The sequence below is a fragment of the Lutra lutra genome, chromosome 11 (genome assembly GCF_902655055.1).
Source record: "Lutra lutra chromosome 11, mLutLut1.2, whole genome shotgun sequence".
NCBI classification, from domain to species: Eukaryota; Metazoa; Chordata; class Mammalia; order Carnivora; family Mustelidae; genus Lutra; species Lutra lutra.
The window spans coordinates 100210293-100231751 of NC_062288.1; the positions used below are offsets into that span (position 1 = coordinate 100210293).

The window sequence follows — 21459 nt, forward strand, 5'->3', positions numbered from 1 at the left end:
GGTGGTACATTAAGAAATTCCTGGGATCAAAATGAGAGATGGGAAAAATCTGACCATTTCAATATTATTAAGATATCTGCATAGCTCAGGCATAAATTCAGTGTAACATATATAGATTTCATCTGAAGTGAGTCTAGAGGTGGTTTGTCCTTGAAATATAGACCTCAGAAGCATAGGCTTGGCAGTTAGGGCCAGCTCAGTTTTTGTCCCAGCTCCACCATTTTCTGTGAGCTCTCAAGCTTCCTTATCTGTAAAGCGGAAATGATACTGATGTCAAAAACTTACTCTAATAACTGAGTGAGATAGTTCTCTCAAATTATTGGTGTGTTGCCTGTCACATAGTACTCAATAAATGATGACGGTTGCTATTCATCTATTTACTGGTTTTGGTAATAATGGTCTCTACCATATGCCAGTCATGGTGGTCCAAATTGCAAGGAATGAGATGGAAGACCAGACAACTGGCTCATTCAGCCAAAGGTACTATAATGCATATGGCAGCACATTGGGCCTTGTCACATTACATAGAAAATTAACAAAAAGTAAGTGAATGGTGCCACCTCCTTTGGGCGTACACAGGAGGGATTGAGTGAGAAGAAAAAGGGGAAGAGGTGGATTTCTTTTTTGTCACCTACTGATTATCACTGCGTGTAAGATATTCTCACTCAACTGACTGAAGTCCAGTTTGATTATCCTTAGCTTTCCCTTTAATTAGCACTTGATGGCAAGCTAATTATATTTCTCTTCATGACCACTGTCCCGCATAGTCCTTTCATGGGATAGATAAATGAACCAAATCAATTCTTCTGTAGATTGTATGAAAAACAATTCTCAATCATATAAAGTATTTTTACCACTGATCTAACACACATGCATTCTCGGACTCTTCTCTTTGCAAAGCAATTTATTTCTGCTACATAGATAGTAATATAAATAAGAATCTATTTCTTTATAAAACAAAATATGTAACAATGAGGCAGCATTTGTATGGGAATTTCCATAATAGATTATTGAGTAAAAAAGTATGCTACCAATCAGATTTTGAATTTATCTATTTATATCTGTATCTATATATAGATATAGGTATATATACCTATAACTATATATATATATCTACATCTTTATATATAAAGATATAGATAGATAGATAGAGTATCTGTGATGTTAAATGGAGTGTGTGGTCGTGCATCTCTGAAGACCAGTTAACAGTGGTTACTGTTAATCCATAGAAGTATGGATTAGGAGCTTTCTCATAATGCTTGCTTTCTCTGTATTGCATGGAATTTTATAGAATCAGGAAAATAATGGATCTTATTTCCAGTGACAAAGAATAAGCAACAGAAGCTGGACCAAGAGGTATACAACGTAGTTCATGAACAGTAAAAAAAAAAAAAAAAAAAAAAAAAAAAAAAAAAAAAAAAAAAGAAAGAAAAGAAAAGAAAGAAGAAAACATGATTTAAGCAAAGATATATAAAATAAAAGATGAGTTAGAGTCAGTGGTGTTTTTGCCCAAAGGAAGAGCAAATATTTTTCTCATATACTCCTATGACACTGATTTTTAAACTGCTACTAAATGAAAATCATAAGACAACTGATTCAAAACTGGGAAAGAATTTTTGAAATAATAGGAAAATTGAGGAGACTGTGGGTAAGATAAAATCAAATTAGGTTGTTCAAATCCACGGCTGGAGGTAAAAATCTAGATCTTTTGTCTGTGCAGAGCATGTTTTCTCTTCCCTGCTCATATTAGGGAAACCTCAACCTAATAGTATCTCTGAAAGTCACAACTATCCCAAGAAAATATATAGTAGACAATGTTAAGTTCAAAAATGGTGGACCTCCACTATGTAAATGACATTTATACAAAAAAAAAAATACTGAAAGAGAACGTTATATTTCTATTTCCCATACTTGCCATATGTTTGGTAAGAAGTAATGTAATATTTGAATATTACATAATATAAATTGGTAACATTAAACAAAATTTAGCCTCCAGATATGATAACACCGTTTCTATAAAGAGAAGTAATCAGGGTATGAGATTTCCACAGATGACATATGGAAGGATCTAAGTTTGTTTTTGCTTTTTAACAGAATGCTAAAGTTAGCAAAAATCTGAGGTGAAAAATACAGTGCCTATTCAAGTAACGCATGCTGATGAGAGACAAAGCGCCATGCTTCTAAGGGCATCAAAACAAAATATTTCTGCAATCAGCTGCCCAAATTTATGGGAAGTAAAAATAGTGTGTCTGCCACAGCTGTGAAGAAACATTGTAAGGATATTGTTCTCATTGTGTGCCTTTCCTCCCTCCCTCCCTTCCTTCTTTCATTTCTTCTTTCTCCCTTTCTTTCTTTATTGAAGAGGAAATGAGAAAAATCAGTCACAATCTGAGCAATAAAGTATCTGACCTCTGGACATGCTAGATCCCATCCAAGTCTTCCCTTGGTCAGAGTGAGGGAAGGGAAGCTACTTAGAGTTCGTGAAGACCTGAAGGGGTTAGACTGACGTCACTGATGAGTCAAGAAGCCCCTGAGTCAAGACTTCGGTCTCCTTTTCCTTCAAAGGCCTGAAGCTACCCATTAGGCTCTAGATGGGAAATAATGCATTATTTGTTCAAGGGGTTTCCCCACTGTCTTGGAAGCAATGGCTAGGAAGTCAGGCAAATGGGTCCAGGGGATAATATCGTAAAGCAGTTGCTTGGGCATGATTAAAATTTAGGAGAATTCACAGTTAGTGGCATACTCAAGCAGGTGAATAAAACAATTGGCCATAGTCAGACATATGGGTGAGCAGACAGAGCATGAGGAAATTTAGGAGCAGGCGGCAAGATGACGTCCTGGAGCCCTGAGATGGGACTTGGGACCTGGAAATGAATACTGCAGAGAGACAGAATGTCTCAGGGAGCATCTGAGACACAACTGGCATGCCAGGGAAGGTAAAAATCACAACGACCCAGCTTGTAATTCAACATAGTTTGGGCCATACAGAGCAAGGCAGGAGCCTATTGATTGGAAAGAGAGGAGGTCAAATGGAGCTCCGGCCTCTTAAATTTGTCCTGACTATGAGAGGAAGGGTCATAAAACATGAGGCAGGGTCAACGTGCAGGTAGAGGTAATGTAGCTCCAGCTTCAAGAGTTAGGAGTTGAAGGCGAAGGACATAAAGAGACTGCGAAGGGATGTATTCCTCTGAGAACGTGCTTTTCTAGTAAACTATGAAGGAAGATGTTGCTAGAATTGCTGTCCTCAGAACCCTGGCTCTGGAGTCTTTTGTTGTTGTTTTCTGTGTTGTTGTTCTTGTTTTCTGTGTATCAGGCTTATGTTTCCAAATGTGTGATAGAAAACATGTATATTTAAAAGGCAGTGTGTAGTGAAAATTCTCCAACATTATTCTTCCTCAGAGATGCCTTTGAATGCCATCTTAACGTCAATGGCGTGCATTCTAAAGTTCTTTGACCTGGTAAATTCCTGCCCATATCCCTTTGCTAAAGAGGCCCCTCTCAGCCAGGTTCTCTTAGGAGAGGGACAACTTTGTCTGTCAATAATCTCCTCTGTTCCAGCATGAATTAGTACAGAATTCTTACAGCTAGTCTGACTTCCTGATTGACTGAAATTGTGTGAAAATAAAACTCAAGGCCCATCTGTTTCTTTAGTTTTCATCCAAGATTCCCTGGAAGGGAAGTACACTGGAGACCAAATATTTGCCATAGTTGTGTGGCCATAGTCTTGGAAGACATCCCACTATGGGAAAATAAAATACCAAATTATTTCAAATGTTACCAATCTCTGTCTGTCTCTCTCTCTCTCCTCTCTCTTCTCTCTCTGTTTCTATTCCTCCTCCTTGTCCTTCTCCTCCTCTATAAAACTTCTAACTTTCCCCAGCGATTTGCCTGATTTAGTAATATTTAATGTCTGCAGAATTATTTTTTTAAAGATTTTATTTATTTATTTGTTTGACAGAGATTACAAGTAGGCGGAGAGGCAGGCAGAGAGAGAGGAAGCAGGCTCCCTGCTGAGCAAAGAGCCCGATGTGGGACTCAATCCCAGGACCCTGGGATCATGACCTGAGCTGAAGGCAGAGGTTTTAACCCACTGAGCCACCCAGGCGCCTCTATCTGCAGAATTATTAAGATACATGTTCTAATACAACAAACAGGCTGAGTCTTTGGAATATATAATGCGTAATAACCATTATTATAGTTGGAAATAAAAACGGATAGTTCATCACAGTAGTTGGCGGGCAATATGGACATGTAGCCTGCTGAAAAATTTGATACCCATTGTGGCCTCTGTACTTTGTTTGAGCAAAAAGTACTCTTTCTAGAATGTTCTTAGCCCTCTTTCCACCACCTCTCTATATTCCCTCAATTCTTAAGGTCATATTCATTATTTATATGTTACATGATACCATAGGTGATGATGAATCATTATTTCTTGTGGATACCTGGAGTATTTGTCATTCTAGACCAGACGTTGGAATTTTTTTTTTTTCTGTAAAAGGTCAGATAGTGAATATTTCAGCTTTGGAGATTATATGGTCTCTTTTTGTATCATCGGCTGTGGATTTGAAAGCAGCCATAACTGAGTGAGCATGGCTGTGCTCCAATAAAACTTTATTTACAAAAACGAGCTGGGGGCCACATTTTGGCCTGTAGGACACCGTGTGTGGACTCCACTACTTGAAAATGCTTGGAGTTTTAAAACTTGAGAGAACGTTAGTTAATGTGCTCATATTATGAGTGAGTCATCAGTAGAAAGGGGGTAAAGTGACAAAGTCACACATTTATGTTGGAGCCAACAGTAACAAGCAAATCACTAAACAACAGCCCTGCATTTTAAATGTATCTATTGGGTGAGCCTGGTGGTGGGTATTATGGAGGGCACCTATTGCATGGAACACTGGGTGGGGTGTGATGCATAAACAATGAATTCTGGAACACTGAAAAGAAATTAAAAATAAATAAATAAAAATTAAAAATGTATCTATTACTTTTAGTTCTTGATTGTATTTTATTCAGCACTGAATTACAAACTGTTTGATATTATCCTCTTATTTCATGCTTAATTACTTTATGTGGGTCTATATATTATTGGATTCATGGGGAAAGGGGTTATTTTTCGATTGCCCAAAGTAGCTAGAATAGTACAAGGCACAGAGTAAGATCTCAATGAATATTTGTTATTAAAGTCTTCCAGGAGAACATACATTATACATAGCATTATTCTTCCTTAAATATGTGGCTATGGATTATATATCTGAATTTAGAAGGATGTACTATAGCCAATGTTTAAATTCTGATAATAATAATCTTGCAGCTACCTAAAAAAAAAACAAAACACCCACAAAAAATTTCTTCTATCCCCTGTATGCTCTTAGCTTCCTAATCACAATTTTATTCTAATTTTGTTATTCTGATTTATATGATTTTTTAAATTATGAAAAATTTAAAATTTAATATGAAGATGATCAACTTGTGGAAGTACAAAGTCTTTAGATATAATAAGGATAAAGTATGTTTAGGTTTTATATATGCTATATTTAAGTTATAAATTTAAAGTAGCTAATGGATCACTTAATCAATTATTCATCAACTTCATTTTAATTACTCTCAATGTAACATATATGCATTGAATGTTCAATTTTGGAAGATGAGTCACTCATTTTCAGGCATAAGCTAGCCCTATTGAGCAGGTTTAGACCAGAAAACACTTCTGCCCTCACGATCTTATTGATTTCTAGCAGAGCTCACCTCATTTCCTTCAGATTACTACTTAGATGTCACCTAATGCAACAGACTCTCCTTGGCAAAGTAGCCAAAAATAGGCATTCTCTATCTCTACCTTATCCTCTAACCAGCAACCCCTTCTTTCATATTTAACATGTCTAGTATTTATCACCCTATCATCATATGAATTAACCCTTTTGCTTTTATCTATTTGTTTTTGTTTTAGTTAGTTTTTAGTCCCCACTAAAACATAAATCCCATGACAGGAATGTTGTCAGTATCATCTACTGTTTTTGCTGTGCCTGGCTCAGCGTTGGTGTTGGGTGCATGTTTGAATGAAGGAGATAAAAGGAATGCATGTTAGCACATTCCTAATAAAATGGGAAATTTGGAAGTAATGATTACTCCAAGTCAATGCAGAACTTTTGTCAAAAGGTTATAAAATGTTAGATTCAAAAGAGTCAGCACTTAAGAAATCAAGGTTTTATATTTGTGCTCACTGGCAGTTCACAGAATAGCAAAAATTTTTAACAATTAAGACAAAAATCCTTCACTGTAGATTCTTACTTCGTGAATTGGTAGTTTAAAAATAAATTTTATGTTCATCTTTTCATCCTTTTACAGTCAGCTTTCTGGGGAATATATTCATACGCAGATCCATATTTCCCAGAGGTACTTGCAGCATAACTAAGAAAAATAAGAAATCTAACTATATTTTACGAGGATGGATATGTTCATTTTTAACTTCGGATTTGTACACACTTGAGTGGTGAGATAATGAATAATTATTCATTTCCCTGGTATCACTGGGGACTTCACTCTACTTGAGTGACTTTTCAAGAAAACTAGTTCATTCCTTCTGTTGCTTAAGTTTTCTCCCATTTATAAATATCGGAGGTAGAATGCATTCTAGAATATGTAGTGTAACTCTCTGCCTTATTAAACAGTACTGAGCGTGTGTCAACATTTGTGGAGGATTGAAGACCACCTCTCTGACAATTAAGTGGTATGCCATCTTGTAATTTGGCAGTGTGTTTTGGGACTCTGCAACCATTAGATTTTATTGGTTCTCTTTCTCATTCATTCATTCACTCATTCATTCTATGAATGTTTTTAGAGCATGTGCCAAGTACCAGGTGGGGTTCCCATCACTGAGAAGTAAGCATTAAGCAGACTATCAAAAATCTGATTCCCATAGAGCATCCATTCTAGTGGGAGAGAAAGGAAGCCAAACGAATGAGTAAAAACATACATGCTAGGGTCTCTGAGTGCTGTGAAGTAAAAGAAAGCCAGAAGTGGGGACCAAGAGTGATAGTAGCATTGAGTTCATTTAGCTGAGTGGACTGGAGAAGCCTATCTGCAGTAGTGAAAGTGACCTTGAGCAGAGACCAGAAGGAAGAGCCTTGTGGAGCTGGAAGAGTAATCCCGAAGGCCATGGCAGGAGTTGGACTGATGTTGCAGAAGGATGCTGCCCTAGTGGTGGACAGCAATGGACAAGAATGCTGGAGAGAGATGGGAAAGTCCAGTGGCCACCATGGGCCACTGGAGGGCATCAGACTTTATTTGGGGTAACTGAGAGCAGGAGTCAGTGAACATCATGAGCATGGAGCTACCTGTCTGCTTTGATTTGTAAGCATCCCAGAGGCCGCTGTGTGCAGAGCGATAGAGAAGCAAGGGAGGAAGGGAGACGACTATCCAGTCTTTCACAACAGTGATCGCTGATGGCCACTTGGACCAGGTGATGTGACAGGGTAGGATTTGGGGTATTCCAGAATGAGATCATGCAACTCCGGATGCAGTTTCCAAGAGCGCATGTGAGGACCTAGAAGAGCTCCAAGAGTTGAGTCCTGGGCATTTTAACATTTAGACATTAGGAAAATGGGAGCAATCCATTGAAGGAATCAGAGTAAGCAGTAGTGAGGAAGGAGGAAACACAAAATCTTAATGGCCGTGGAAGCCAAGTGAAGAATGGCACCAAGGGATCATCTGATTCTAGTGCCGTTGATTGGTTGTATGGTGGGAACTGGTTAATTTCTCAGATGGCCATGCTTTCCAGGGTGGTGATTATTCTTGTTCTCCCTTAATGACCCCTATTTCTGAGGCTTTTTTAACTTTGGTAAGATTCGTCCTAGTCTTCTGTCCTCTAATCTCTATGTTTCTAATCAATGTTTCTAAGCCTCTACCCCTATAATGAATAAATCCCTGAAGATTTCCAGAGGATGCCATCTTTTCCAAAGCATGTCATATAAACACCACCACCTTTCCTCACGACCCTTAGCAGGTCAGCATTGAGGACCTTCAGCATAAAGCTTTTTATCATAGCTCCAACTCTTAAAAAGCAGGCATTTAAATTATCACAGTTGAATTATCTAAATTCTGATCATTTGCTAAATGCATAGATTTTGACCTTTGTACTGTAATCAACAAGTATTTTAACTAAAAGTACCAGTCCTTATTTTTAAATATTTAATCTTTTTTTTTCTTTTCTTTTCAGAAAAATGTGATGAACCGCTTGTGTCTGGGCTCTCTCATGGAGCTTTCAGCAGCTCATCGTCCATGTCTGGGAGCTATTCTCCGGGCTACGCCAAGATCAACAAGCGAGGGGGTAAGACACAGTTGATTTCCTTCATCAGTAAATGTGTTAAATAAGGATGTGTTGTATTTAAACCTGCATTTCTAAAATATATTTTATTTAAAAAGTGCAATAGCTATAAATAGACACCTCATAAATACTATAAACCTCTTTTGTAGTCACTATTGGGGGTGATGTAAGAAAATTTGTGTTGGAAGTAAGAGATGGTAAATTAAAGGGGAAGAGTTTTTAGAATTTGTACATGATAATGAATCCCAAATGATATAAAAATTCTGAGTTAAGGAAGTTCTTGTTAATTGGAAAATCATTTTTTAAAAGAGTTACAATGAATTGATTTCAAATATGTATACAGTGAATGAAAAAATACTCTGTATTCACTACTTATTTTTTATTTTTAGTAACATATGGACAGTATCCATTGAAAAGATAGGATAAAAAAAAGTGGTCCTGGGTAATGTCTGTCCCCAGGGCTCAAAATTTAATTTTGTTATTAAAGGTGTTGTAAAAAATAGTTATACATTTGCAACTAAAATTTGAGTTTGGGATTTTAAAGTAATAGTATAGGCTGTAATCCATAGGGCAGCAATAGACAACAATCCATAGAAAGTGATTAAGGACAGAAACTTAAAACTCTCTTGCTTTAAAACAACACTGATATAAATAACAATGAGGGACAACTTAAAAAGAAACGAAAAAATATTTTCTTGGATAAATATGAATCAAACCACAGGGACCATAATTTGTCTTCAATAAAACTGGAAATACTAAATTCACATCACAGCCAATTCAAGGAAAAAAAATATATAGATAGAAGGAAAAAGCAAGGGATGAAGGGAAGGAGAACAGGAGGAAAGAAACAAAGAAGCAAAGATGAAAAAAATAAAAGAGAGAGAGAGAACAGGGGAAACCCAAAAGAAGAGAGAAAAAAGAGGAGAGGAAAGAAAAAATGACAGGTGAAAAGAGAGAAAGGGATATCAGAGAGATTCAGAAGGACCAAAAGGGAGAAGAAAATATGTAAGAAAGGGGTAGAATAATATACACAGAAATTCACAGGTGTACGAAGGCACCTTAATTAGTAAAAAGATTCGGTGGAAGATACACAGGTAGAAGTGGAGGAATACAAATTTTAAAATATATGCTGCTTTGATATAAAAGTAGTATTAATTAGCTGCTCTTTTTGTAATTAATTTTCCTCTTTTCTAAATTATAGTATAATTGGCATGTAATGTATTAGCTTCAGGTACACAGTATAATGATTTTATATATATTGCAAAATTGATCACCACAATAAGTCTAGTTCACATCTCTCACCATGCCTACTTACCATTTTTTTTTTTCTTGTGATATGGACTTTTAGGAACTTTCAAATATGTAGTACAGTATTATTAACTATATGACTTACTTCTTTTATAACTGGAAATTGATACCTTTGACCTTTTTCACTTACTTTACTGGGAACTCCCTCTGGGAACTACCAGTGTGTTCTCTGTGTCGAAGTGGATGCTCTTTTTATAATATGATATTTGTCAGGTTATGGTCATGACAGAGTTGGTGAGTTACTGTAAGTTACCAAAAATTTTGCTTAAAGATGTCAAAGTAATGAGAATTTTAATTCATTCCTTTTCTGTAAGTCATTTTAAACAAACAAGCAAAAAAATGTAGGTAGAAAATCATGAAACAAGGAACTGGCCATACCAAATAATAATTATGATGTAGGCCAGCCAAGTACTATTAAATCTGGAGCAAAATGTATAAGAAAAAAGAAATAGCACATGTATTCCTAGATGTCAGGAGGATACCGTATTCCCTGAAGGAGGTCCTGACATTGAGAGATCAACTTTAATGAGAAGAAATAGGGTCACAGAATATTTCCTTAGAAGGTTTCATAGGAAAATATGACTGATGAATTTTATACCCAGAGAATCTGGGCAAATCAGGTTGCCTCAAGCACATAACCCCTTTAGGAACACAAATGGTACAATATAATCAAAAATGAGATACGAGAAATAAAAAGAATGAAGAAACCATGGCCAAAAGCTTGGTGCTGAGCAGTGAATCCATTTAAATATAGACCATAAGGAAACAATTTAGGAACTACAGATGTAGAACAGAGTAGAAATATTATAGATAAAAGAATGTCAAAATACCAAATTATGGGAAATAAAAGATGTATGTAAAATACATGTAAAAAGATGTATTTAAAATAGTATAAGATGTCACTTTGAATTACTTAGAGCTATTTACCTACTCATATATGTAGAATAAGGTATCTGGAATCAAACTTTTAAAAGTTAATTTGTTTTTTTAACCTGGTGGGTGGGATTTGAAGAATGTCTTTACTTTCTTTCTGATAAGTTTCTCTAGTTTATAGAATGGAAATATCTATACCTACATATTTATATAGATAGATTCATAGATACAGTGTATATCCAAAAAGAAAGTTATTTCAAAAGCAAAAAAATATAAACAAAATTTATGGCTTTATAGTTGTTTGACCAACATCTCATCTCTGTTTGACTATTAATACGATACATTGTTATGCATGGGGATGAAGCCGTGACGTAGTGGTTCACTGGGAGAAATCATCGTCTGTTCTATAGTTACTGATTTACACTTGCTTATCACCCATTTTATCAACCTTTGTTCTTCGCCCATTTGTTCTTATCAACATTTGTTCTTCTGGGGCTTAAGTTACTTAGTCTTTGGTTCTCAAAGACCCCTTTTGATTACCAGTGGTATGTTGTGTATATTTGCATATAATTCCTCCCCTACTCCATCATATAACAATCTTCCTGATTGTTTAGGACTGTCCCACACTGGTTAGATCTCCACTCCTCATGCTGCTCTACCTCTAAGTGCACATACGAGCCTCCCATGGCAGAGCGGGCCTTAACCCTAGTTGATGACCTCAGTATGGGTCAGGGTAGCAAGCATCAAAGAGGAGAATTATTTCCTCTACTAGAAAAAAAAAAAAAAAGGAAAAAAAAAAGAAATCTACATGTGGTTATTTTCATAATAAATGGAGCTTTTTTCCTTAGTAAAGTTCATATGCAAATGCTCTTGGGAGAGGAGCCATGTTGACTGAAATTCATACTAAGGTATAAATGGCTAATAGCCCACATTGGTTAAGAATTTATTTTTGGGGGGCGCCTGGGTGGCTCAGTGGGTTAAGCCGCTGCCTTCGGCTCAGGTCATGATCTCAGGGTCCTGGGATCGAGCCCCACATCGGGCTCTCTGCTCAGCGGGGAGCCTGCTTCCTCCTCTCTCTCTGCCGGCCTCTCTGCCTGCTTGTGATCACTCTCTGTCAAATAAATAAATAAAATCTTTAAAAAAAAAAGAATTTATTTTTTGTTACTGCAGTAAAATATTATACTTCGCAAGAATAGATAAAGGCAGCAGAGACTTCCAAAGGGAGTAAATTTAAATATATATATATATCTTTTTAATATATATTTATAGATATAAAGATATGTATCTTTATTTATTTATATAAAAATAAAAAGATATATTTATATAAGATATATAAATCTTTTTTATTTTCATATATATATTATTCACATTTATATATTTATACATTTATACATCTATCTATCTTATATATATGTATCTTGCTGGATATATATATATTTTTTCTTACTTCACTATTAGCAAGAATCATCTGACACAAACACCATATAAGCATCTGAAAGCAAGAAGTTCATACACTAACAGAGAAGGATAAAATAACTTACCAATGATACAAATACAGAAAAGAACAAATTCAGTTGAGCATTATGTTGATTAACATTCTTCCAGTTTTATCATTTATTTAAATGATATTCCTCAAATAAAGATTGAGTTTTTGAATACATAGAAAATCAGAGAATAATGCAAATATACATTCAGATGACAGATTGACATATATTTTAAAAAATGAGTTTAGTTTTTGGGTCCCCACAGTATTAATCCATCTGCTGCGACCTTGATGTCAGGGGCTGGTTTATGACAAAACTGGGGGAAAAGTGATGCTTACATGGAAAATTCACCTATAATTTTCTGATGTATTTTGGCGCCTACTACGGCTTTTTGTTTTTGTTTTTGCTTGTTTGTTTTATAAAAATACCAACCCCCTGCAATCTATCTTCTGGATTTATCTCCCTATTCTTAATTCACTAAAGGCATCCCATTTTTGTGTCATTCTATGTCAATAGCAGTTAGATGGGTTAATCTTTCCAAAGGTTAGCAAAGATACTAAACCTTTGAGAGTCTCGTATGCGGAAAACAGTACCTTACATTTATATAGTATTTTACAGATTATAAAATGTTCTTCATTGTTCAATGTCCCCTGATCTTCACAGCAACCTTGTTAGATAGGATGTTAAGTTAGAGATGCCAGTCATTTCTTCTGCCAGACTTTCAACTTTCTGTTCACCTGCTTTTGTAGAAATCATCCTCTTTCTCCTGCCCCAAGGGGTCATTGTTCTGTCCCATGGTTCTCTTCTCCCAGATTAGAGCTGTTCATGCTCGGTGTTGCCAGAGGAAGCAATATTGGTGCTGCACTGGAATTAGCCCAAAGATAGAACCTAAAAAGCTGGAAGATACAAGCCAAGTTTGATTTATGCTTATAGCCAGAGCAACCCAGTCAGGAAAGCTCAGAGTTTCTTGAGTGATGTGGGTCTTGACTGCTTTTCTTTCTTTTTACCATCTTAACATTTAGTTTTCCTCAGTAGACCCTTCAACACTTGCTGCTCTTCAGAGACTTTTTCCGAAGACTTGCTTCCTGGCTATTCCTTTCATTTTAGAAACCCGTCATCTTCTCTATTAAACCAAAGGGCAAGGAGGTATTGTGGTGGTGTTGTTTTGAGGATATTTATCCTTTATTTCTTCCAGCAGGGAGAACAGATTGCATTTGTAAGCCACATAATTGATAATCACTTCTGGGAGGAATATGTGTATAATAGACATCTGGAAAGACTGCTGGAACAGATCTCTTAATGTCCACACGTGTGTCTTAAAAAGAACTACAGTCTTTACCTTCCCTTAAAAGACACTGCTGAAGTTAATAATTGCCCCCATGCCTCAAGAACTTGGCTTGGTCAAATCATTGTCTTTATAATTTTCTGCCTCCTGCTGGCCAGGAGGGAGTGTTAGTAATTAGCATAATACTGACCTCCTCTACTTACACTTCCATACTTACACGCGTTGGAACACCTCTTCCAGGCTCCTGAGTGGCTCTGCAAATCACCATTCTTCACTGCTCTTCAGAGGTCTTTCCTGCTTCTGGAAAAGAAATTTTTCTCCCCTTTATTGCATCCTCAATCTCCTGTCCCTGAGTTACATTTGTAAAATACCTCTTCTTCCTCTGCTTTCTTTTCTTCCCTGTTCTGCTTTAAATATTAACAAGATCTGTCACTACTAATTAGACTGTAACTGATACAGTACTGAGCTAGGGAAGCAATCACAGTGCTTCTGGGAGGACATTGTCCCTCTTTGTGTCAGTAACGCCTCCTACTGGTGCCCTTCTGCTCTCTCCAGTCCCTTACCCATTCCTGTTCCATACTGCCCCCTTCTGGCATCATTTTTAAACCATTATTAGGAAGCTCTTCCTTTAGAATATAACATCAAGGGTTAGATTATGAAATAACACTGAGTTCCCAATTGTTGAACTTTTTTTTTTTTTTTAAGATTTTATCTATTTATTTGAGAGAGAGAGAGAGAGAGAGAGAGAAAGAGAGAGCATGAGCCAGGGAGCGGGGGGAGAGGAGCAGAGGAAGAGGGAGAAGCAGATTCCTTGCTGAGCAGGAAGCCAGACTTGGGGTTTGTTCCCTCAACCCTGAGACCATGACCTGAGCCAAAGATAGATGCTTAACTGACTGAGCCACCCAGGCACAACCACACACCCCCCAACTGTTGAACTGTCCATGTTGGCAGATTCCATTCCACCATTCCCCCTCTTTCTCTTCTCCAGCCTCTGCCACTTATTGTTTCTCTTAATCTGTTCCTTTTCCGCTCAATGAGCTTTCATTATTACTTTAGTGTGAATTTGTTAGTTGTGTTACTTCTTCTAGGAGAATTTGCCTTTAAGAGCAGATCTGTGGGAGCAGGAAAATCTCAAGGACTGATTTTCTAATGTAGCATTTTAGAATATTCGCCATTCCTATTTGGACCGGCCATACTTCTTCATCTTTGAATTAAATTACTCTCCTGAAAACACCTGCTGACTTTGCCAGCTCTGATGCAGTGCTGAGCAGTGAAGAGAGAATGACTTGTATTCATGCATAACTAGATCCCACTATGGAATCAACTAAGGATAAGCATGGGATTAGTCAGTTATCAATCTCTCTGCATCTTGGTTTCTTAATTTCTATGTTTACTATACAACCTCTCATCCAAACTAGGAACTTTGACAGTGCAAGAGTTCTATTAAAAATTATGCCAAGGTAATCTTGCAGGTATGGGCCCCCTATTTATATTTTAAGATGGAATCAACTATACAGTATAGCAGAGCTCTTGTGATGATTAAATGAAATAGTTTACACAATCTGTGTTACAATGAAATGTTACTCTTTTTCCCACTAATTACCCTCAACTCTGAAAATCAACAGCACAAATATTAGGATTTCAAAGCAAGTGAATACCTTAGTCTTGTTGTTACAAAAGCAACACCTCCCTACAAAGTGTTTGCTAGAATTTGCATATTTACCAATGTGTATATTTCCCGTACTATTGTCTAAGAAAAAATCATAATTGAAAGATTAGTAAAATAACATTTTAAATAATTTTAATATGTTTTGCATAATCAGACTGCTGTTTACATTAGCTTAAATGTTCCCCAAGTCTTTTCTCCTTAAACTCCTTTCATTTCAGATAAATTTATGCTAGTGATATGTGTTATTTTGTTCTGATTATCTTTACATCATTTGAATTAGATCTTACAGAGCCTAATATTATATTTGTTAACTCTATGATCCTCAGGAAGGCCAAAAATAATTGTTCTAGACATTAGGGAAAATAAAAAATATTTCCCCCTGGGCCCCAAGAAATACTATTTTTAAAAAATAGATTTTAAATGATTTTTTCTAAAGTTAACAGTAGGTCTTTGTATTCACTTTTCTATTTGGATGAGAGTTACCATTTAACTAGCATTGTAAGTTTTAATTCTTTTTACTTTAATTCTCCAATATAAATCAAAATTTGGGCTTTAGTGGGAGCTTTAAAAAATTCAGTGTGCAATACGGGATACATTTGTATCATTGACACTTGTTAAAAATGATAGAATGTTGAAAACATAGTCACCAGGGAATGGCTTATAAATTTGTTTAGACATGCCTTTTTAATTTGCAAATAATATTGCTGTGTTTCTGCTGTGGCATCATATTTTATAATGTTGGAATTTTAATAACTTCTTTTGTGTTCCCCATAGAAATCCATGCTGGGTTTTGTAGCATTTCCCTGGAACACTGTTTCCCAAGGTGTGTGATATTAATACATGCTATGAACACATACATATACACACATTTTCACAATAAAATTTTCTGGGCAAATCCTTGTGTTCTAGAGGAACCATGCCATGCAGCATCTTTGGGTCCAGCAGAACCCACATTCACATTGGCAAATGCTTTTTTAAAATCTAACCAGTCTACACATCATGGATTTTAAACAGGGTTTGCTTAATATACTTAGAAGTAAAGATGAGTCCCATGAGTTCATTACTATCTTTGTAAAAATACTACTTTTAAAGGTTCTTTGATAAAAGTATGATGGATATGATTTTTTATAGAATTAACTGGAGCAAAGGAGTTTTTAGGCTTGGGGCATTTGAGACGAGAAATTTTTTAGTGAATTATTTTTAGGAAGTTTCTAGTTTGCTATGTTTGTACCAACTATCTTAGAATAGCCACTGAGAGGCACCCGGGTGGCTCAATCTGTTAAGCATCCAACTCTTGGTTTCAGCTTAGGTCATGATCTCAGGGGTTGTGGGATCAAGCCCTGCATCAGGCTCTGCATTCAGAAGGGAGTCGGCTTGAAGGTTCTCTCCCTCTGCCCCTCCTCTCTCTCTCAAGTAAATAAATACATGTTTGTTTGTTTTTTTAAATGTGCCACTGAGAAAATTATGAGGTGGAATAAACAGTACAGTTAAAGTAACCACTGCTACCATCTTTGAAATGGCCCTGGGATATTAATTCTCTAATACTCTCTTTTATCACCTTATTAAGAGCTGATTGTCTAAAAGAGTGGGAAATTGTGACTAATCAATTCAGATATTTGTAATATATTTTTGTAATACATTCTTCATAATTCTTCTTTACACACAGTATTGAAACCCCTCCTATTTGGTACTTGTCCTGTGAAGTTTAGGACATATGGAGTAGGAAAATGTCACATCTGCACCAACAAAGAAATATATTTAAATAAATATTTATTTTGAGAAGATGTACAGCCTAAATATATCTTTGTAGATTTCTTGGTGCAGAGTTAGAGAAAGTAGGTTTCCCTTCTGCCTTTGGGGACATCTCAGGCCACTTCCTCTCTTTACTTAATTGCCCTAAATTCCCCGCTTCTGTCCTGAGAAACTTGGACTACATCATCTCCCAACACCTCACCTTGTGGCCAAGATTAACCATGATGCCTTGGTTTCTATCTTAATGGAATACTGCAGATTCTTAGTGGTCCACACTTGTTCCTCTGTGCATAGATGTACTTTCCCAAATAAAATTAAAAATAGGCAAGATAACTAAAAGAAACTATTTATCAAATAAAGTTTTTACAAGTAGAATATTTCTTTCTAAACCATTCCAGAATACACACCAATTGTATATTTTGGAGATTAAATGTTCATTTACCTTTTGATATTTACTAATTTTGTTCAGAGAGGCCTTAATATTTTTCACATCTCTGCCAAGAAGGTTTACAATTCATGTGAGTGATTTGTACTTTATCTAAAGTATTCATCTTAAAACAGAATTCTTCACACAATATCAAAGGTATTTCTTTAACATAGCACTGCACACATGTTCAACTCTCAAAGAATATTTTCTGAATGAATGAACAAATATTGAAGCATATTTATTGTACATATTAACCTATTCTTTTTAAACTTCAAACGCTCATAGTTTTTGCCTTGGGATGACTTGTTAAACCAAGAGTGAGTATTTGTTAACATTTTTCAGTTTCCAAAAAATTATTTAATCACTGATGTAACTACCTTTAGGTCCATACAATAATAGGTAATAAATAACAGTAGCAAACATTGTTATCATCATTGTAAAGTAAAACAATTATCCATTTTTTAGAACTGACATGCTGAACAATTGAGAAGTGGTCTCAAGGTATCAGTGTTCTTCCAGTGCTTTTGAAATTGTGGAACAGTTGCCATCAGGATAATGATATCCAGTAAAGCTTCTCTTATCTCAGGATATTCCTTTCATGGGTGAAGCCTTCACTTTGAGCGGTTGCATCCATTTGGTAACAGGTGCCTTTGGGTAACAGAACACATTCCATCAGTCCTTACAGCTTGTGTGTGGTTCATAAGGAATACATTCTGTGTGTCACTTATAGCAGCATAAACTAAGAGAAAAAATAAAGGCCAGGAATGAGCAGGGCATGTCCACCAGTCACTGTCTCGGACACTCACATCAGCTGATTCCCAGAAAGACACTCCCCAGTGAGGGGCACTGCACACAGGGTCCACTCGTTCAACAGGGTTAGGATTAAAAAACAACAACAAAAAAAAAAACCCCAAAAAACAAAAAGCAGACACGTGAAAAATATACTTCAAATCCTATAGTTTCATTTCCTCTGTTCCAGATGAGTGACTCTCCGTCATTCTTCAGTATTTACAGTAGTCCCCATTAATCTGTGGGGGATATGTTCCAAGATCCCCACTGGATGCCCCAAATAGTGGATAGTACTGAACTCTATGTATACTATGTCTTTTCCCATATATACGTACCTGTCATAAATTTATAAATTGGGCACAGTAAGAGATTAACAGTAAGAACTAGAACACTTAATATGCTATAATAAAATTCATCTGAATGTGGTCTCTTTCTCCCAAAATAGCTTCTTGTCCTGTACTCACCCTTCTTCTTGTGATGACGTGAGATAATAAAATGCCTGGGTGATGAGATGAGGGGTGGTGAATGACGTAGGCACTGTAACGTAGTGTTGGGCTAGTAATGCCCTTCTGGTAATATCTCAGAAGGAAGACATCTCCTTCTGGACAATGGTTTACCATGGTTGATGAAAACCGCAGAAAGGGAAACCATAGACTGGGAAGAGAGAGTTCCATACATTTTTCCCTATTTGCTTCCTTCCTCTTATTTCACTTAAAAAGAGGAAAAAAAAAAAAAAAAAAGCCAGGCCAAATCATTTCCAAGGCTACTGAGAGGATTTAATTTAGTAATGGCTCTATTAGCAACCTGGTTAGGTCATACATATTAGAATGAATTAGACCCATGTCTTAATACCTTTAGCAAATTAATGACTCTTTTCACACATTTTTCTTTGAGAAGAATTAAAAAAAAATAGAATTTCCTCTCTTTTATACCCATGCCTTCCAAAACTAATTTTAAAAACATTGCCACTAATAACGATTCAAAGCACTTCAGCCTTTCTTAGCATACTGCCTTTTCTGTATTCTGCAAATGAGCAATCAACACTGTTTACTCTCCCCTTGCTTTAAAACCAAGATATATGCTTGACATGAATACTGCTGACAATAAACCATGACATTTAAGACAGTCTACTTTTATTGTTCTTGCCTCTTTAACGTTAAAATGTAAACTCAAAATGCAGAAAGCTTTACTCCTCAGGTTTTCACCCAAAGGTCACTTTTATTTTACTTTTTCTTAGCTATTTTTGTTTTCTTCACAATGCAAGGAATTTATATTGAATGTTTTTCTTTGACTCTGGCTTCCTTCTCAGCAGCTTCTAGAATTTTGTTCCTCCGTATCTGTTTTCCCACTTAAAAACCAGTGGGCCGTGCTATTTATTTCAGTTGGAGGAGTACTGTTTATTTCAATTGCCTGGATCATAACTGTTCCCTCGGTGTCACCAGACATCTGCAGTCAGGTCGCCAGTTCTACCATCAAGGTGAATTATTTTGTATTAGAAGGCTTGCGCCTGAACATATGTATGGACAATGTATAATTACACGTGTTTTATGGATTTTTCCCTTGTTAGTATCTGGCACATATGGATGTTAGTGGATTATTAATTTGAGTTTTTTTGTTTGTTTTGCCTTCACATGATGCTCAGAATACTAGATAAGCCTTACAGGCTCCACTGTTAAAGTGATGAAAACTCTTGTTTACTTCCCTTTTCTCTTCCTCCCTGAGCCTTCGAGGGAGAGTGGAGGTTGAAACCACATGCTTCTGTAGTTTCTATGCTTCCCTGATAGTAGACATTCCTGAGTGATTGCTGGAGTTTCTTCTTTTCAACATGTTGATGAGACCATAGGGCCCAAGTAGGATTCCCAAAAGGAAGCTGATAAATTTGAGCTCGGAAATGGTACCAACTGGAGGAAGATTTAGACACGGCCAATGTGAGGACCCTTTCCTCATCACGGTAGGGCTGCCGAGTCACAGCAAAGGAGTCCCAGGGAGGCCAAGAAAACTAGAGGTCGTCCCCCTGGCCTGCCTCCGCCCTAGTCTTTCCCACCTAAATTCAAATGGTGTTAAGTTACGAGCACTTGCCATCAGCCTCCAGATTTTTATGATATAGATTGTTCTGCAGACACATCTTCAACATCTAATGTTGCTGGTTCTCCAGGAGAAGGACAGGTGTCTCCTTTCCAACAAGTCACCACCGGCAGCAAAGGGGGTATCCCTCTCCATTCTTTGAGGGGTGTTTTTTTTCTATCTTAGAACTTAGCATGTCGTATTGTAGATGTATTTGCCTGACCATGTGAGGCTGGGTGTTAAATTGATCCATGTCCTGTGTCTCATGCGTCCGTGTACACCCGACATCTAGCATGATGCCTCGCACAGAGCAGATACTCAGCAGACGCTGAGACCAGCACTGGCATGGGCACGTTCTCTGGTAAACTCAGTTTTACAGATAAGAAAACCTACATTCAAGAAAGTGTAGACTCCTGCCCAAGACCACCGCTAACAGAAAAGAGGTTTGAGCATTGGAAACAATCTCTTCTGACTTCAATTCATTCACTCTTCTGTTCTCCCCTTGTGAGTTTTTCTTTAGGAAAAAATGGAATAATATTTGAGTTGGTTACAGGGCATAGCTAATGTTGTCCCACTGGTGTCTTAGAACACAAACAGACACATTTCTCTATTTTATTTCTGTGAGTACACACCGACTTTGTGATGTCTTTACATGCTTATTATCTTTGTTTTCAATAATCAAAGAGAAATATGTTTTAAATATTTGCATGTATCTTTAACAGACACATCTTTTTTTTTTTTACACTAAAAAGCTAGCCATACCTAATCTCCTTCAGTGTTGTTTCTGAATTTGTATAATGTGTGAATTGTATAATGTGCAGGCAAAAAAGATGTAATTGTGCTTGAAATATTATATATGTGAGAACAGCAAAGATTGGAACAAAACAGTGAGACCAACATTCTGTCTCCCAGGAAAGAATTGAAATGAGGGAAAACCACTGATGTGCAGCGCCACTGTGCTAGGAACCGACAGAAGCAATATTTTTTTGAGTCACTAACATTCTCAATATTCAAAACACACGTGAAGAAAAAGCAGTAAGTCAGTACAAAGTGAAAGGAAATGAATAACAGAAATAAAACTCAACCACACAATAGAAAATGCCTGAGAGTTGAGATCTGCTAGATGTGCCATAAACTGGATCTTTGCTTGGTGTGGGATGTGGACAATCTGGCATTATTAATAATATCCTACTGTGTGATCCTTATTGATCACTGAGTGATTCCTTCTCTTCCTTCCAGTGAAGAATTCGGCATTCTTACAGTTTGCCTTTCATTTTGTTACTGTTTAGTAGAATGATCATACTTCCGGACAACGTGGAGAGACTGCCAAGGGAACCGATTCCACTCCCCACCTCACCCCCTATTGAGCAATTCTCTCAATGTTATTGTTTCCCATCTTCTCTACCATCTTCTCTACATAGCCATTTATGATGGAGAATCATCAGGTAAAGAGAATGTGAAAAAAGCAACACACACCCTTTT

The 21459-nt window shown here is 36.7% G+C and overlaps 1 protein-coding gene across 2 annotated transcripts in view; it reads left to right on the forward strand.

The window, feature by feature from the left end:
* CNTNAP2 (contactin associated protein 2) overlaps positions 1 to 21459 on the forward strand; it is a 1959883-nt gene that overhangs the window by 566599 nt on the left and 1371825 nt on the right. For both annotated transcript variants that reach the window (XM_047694949.1, XM_047694948.1), the window contains exon 2: positions 8219 to 8329. In XM_047694949.1, the coding sequence (XP_047550905.1) occupies positions 8219 to 8329 (111 nt within the window). The remainder of the gene's footprint in view (positions 1 to 8218; positions 8330 to 21459) is intronic.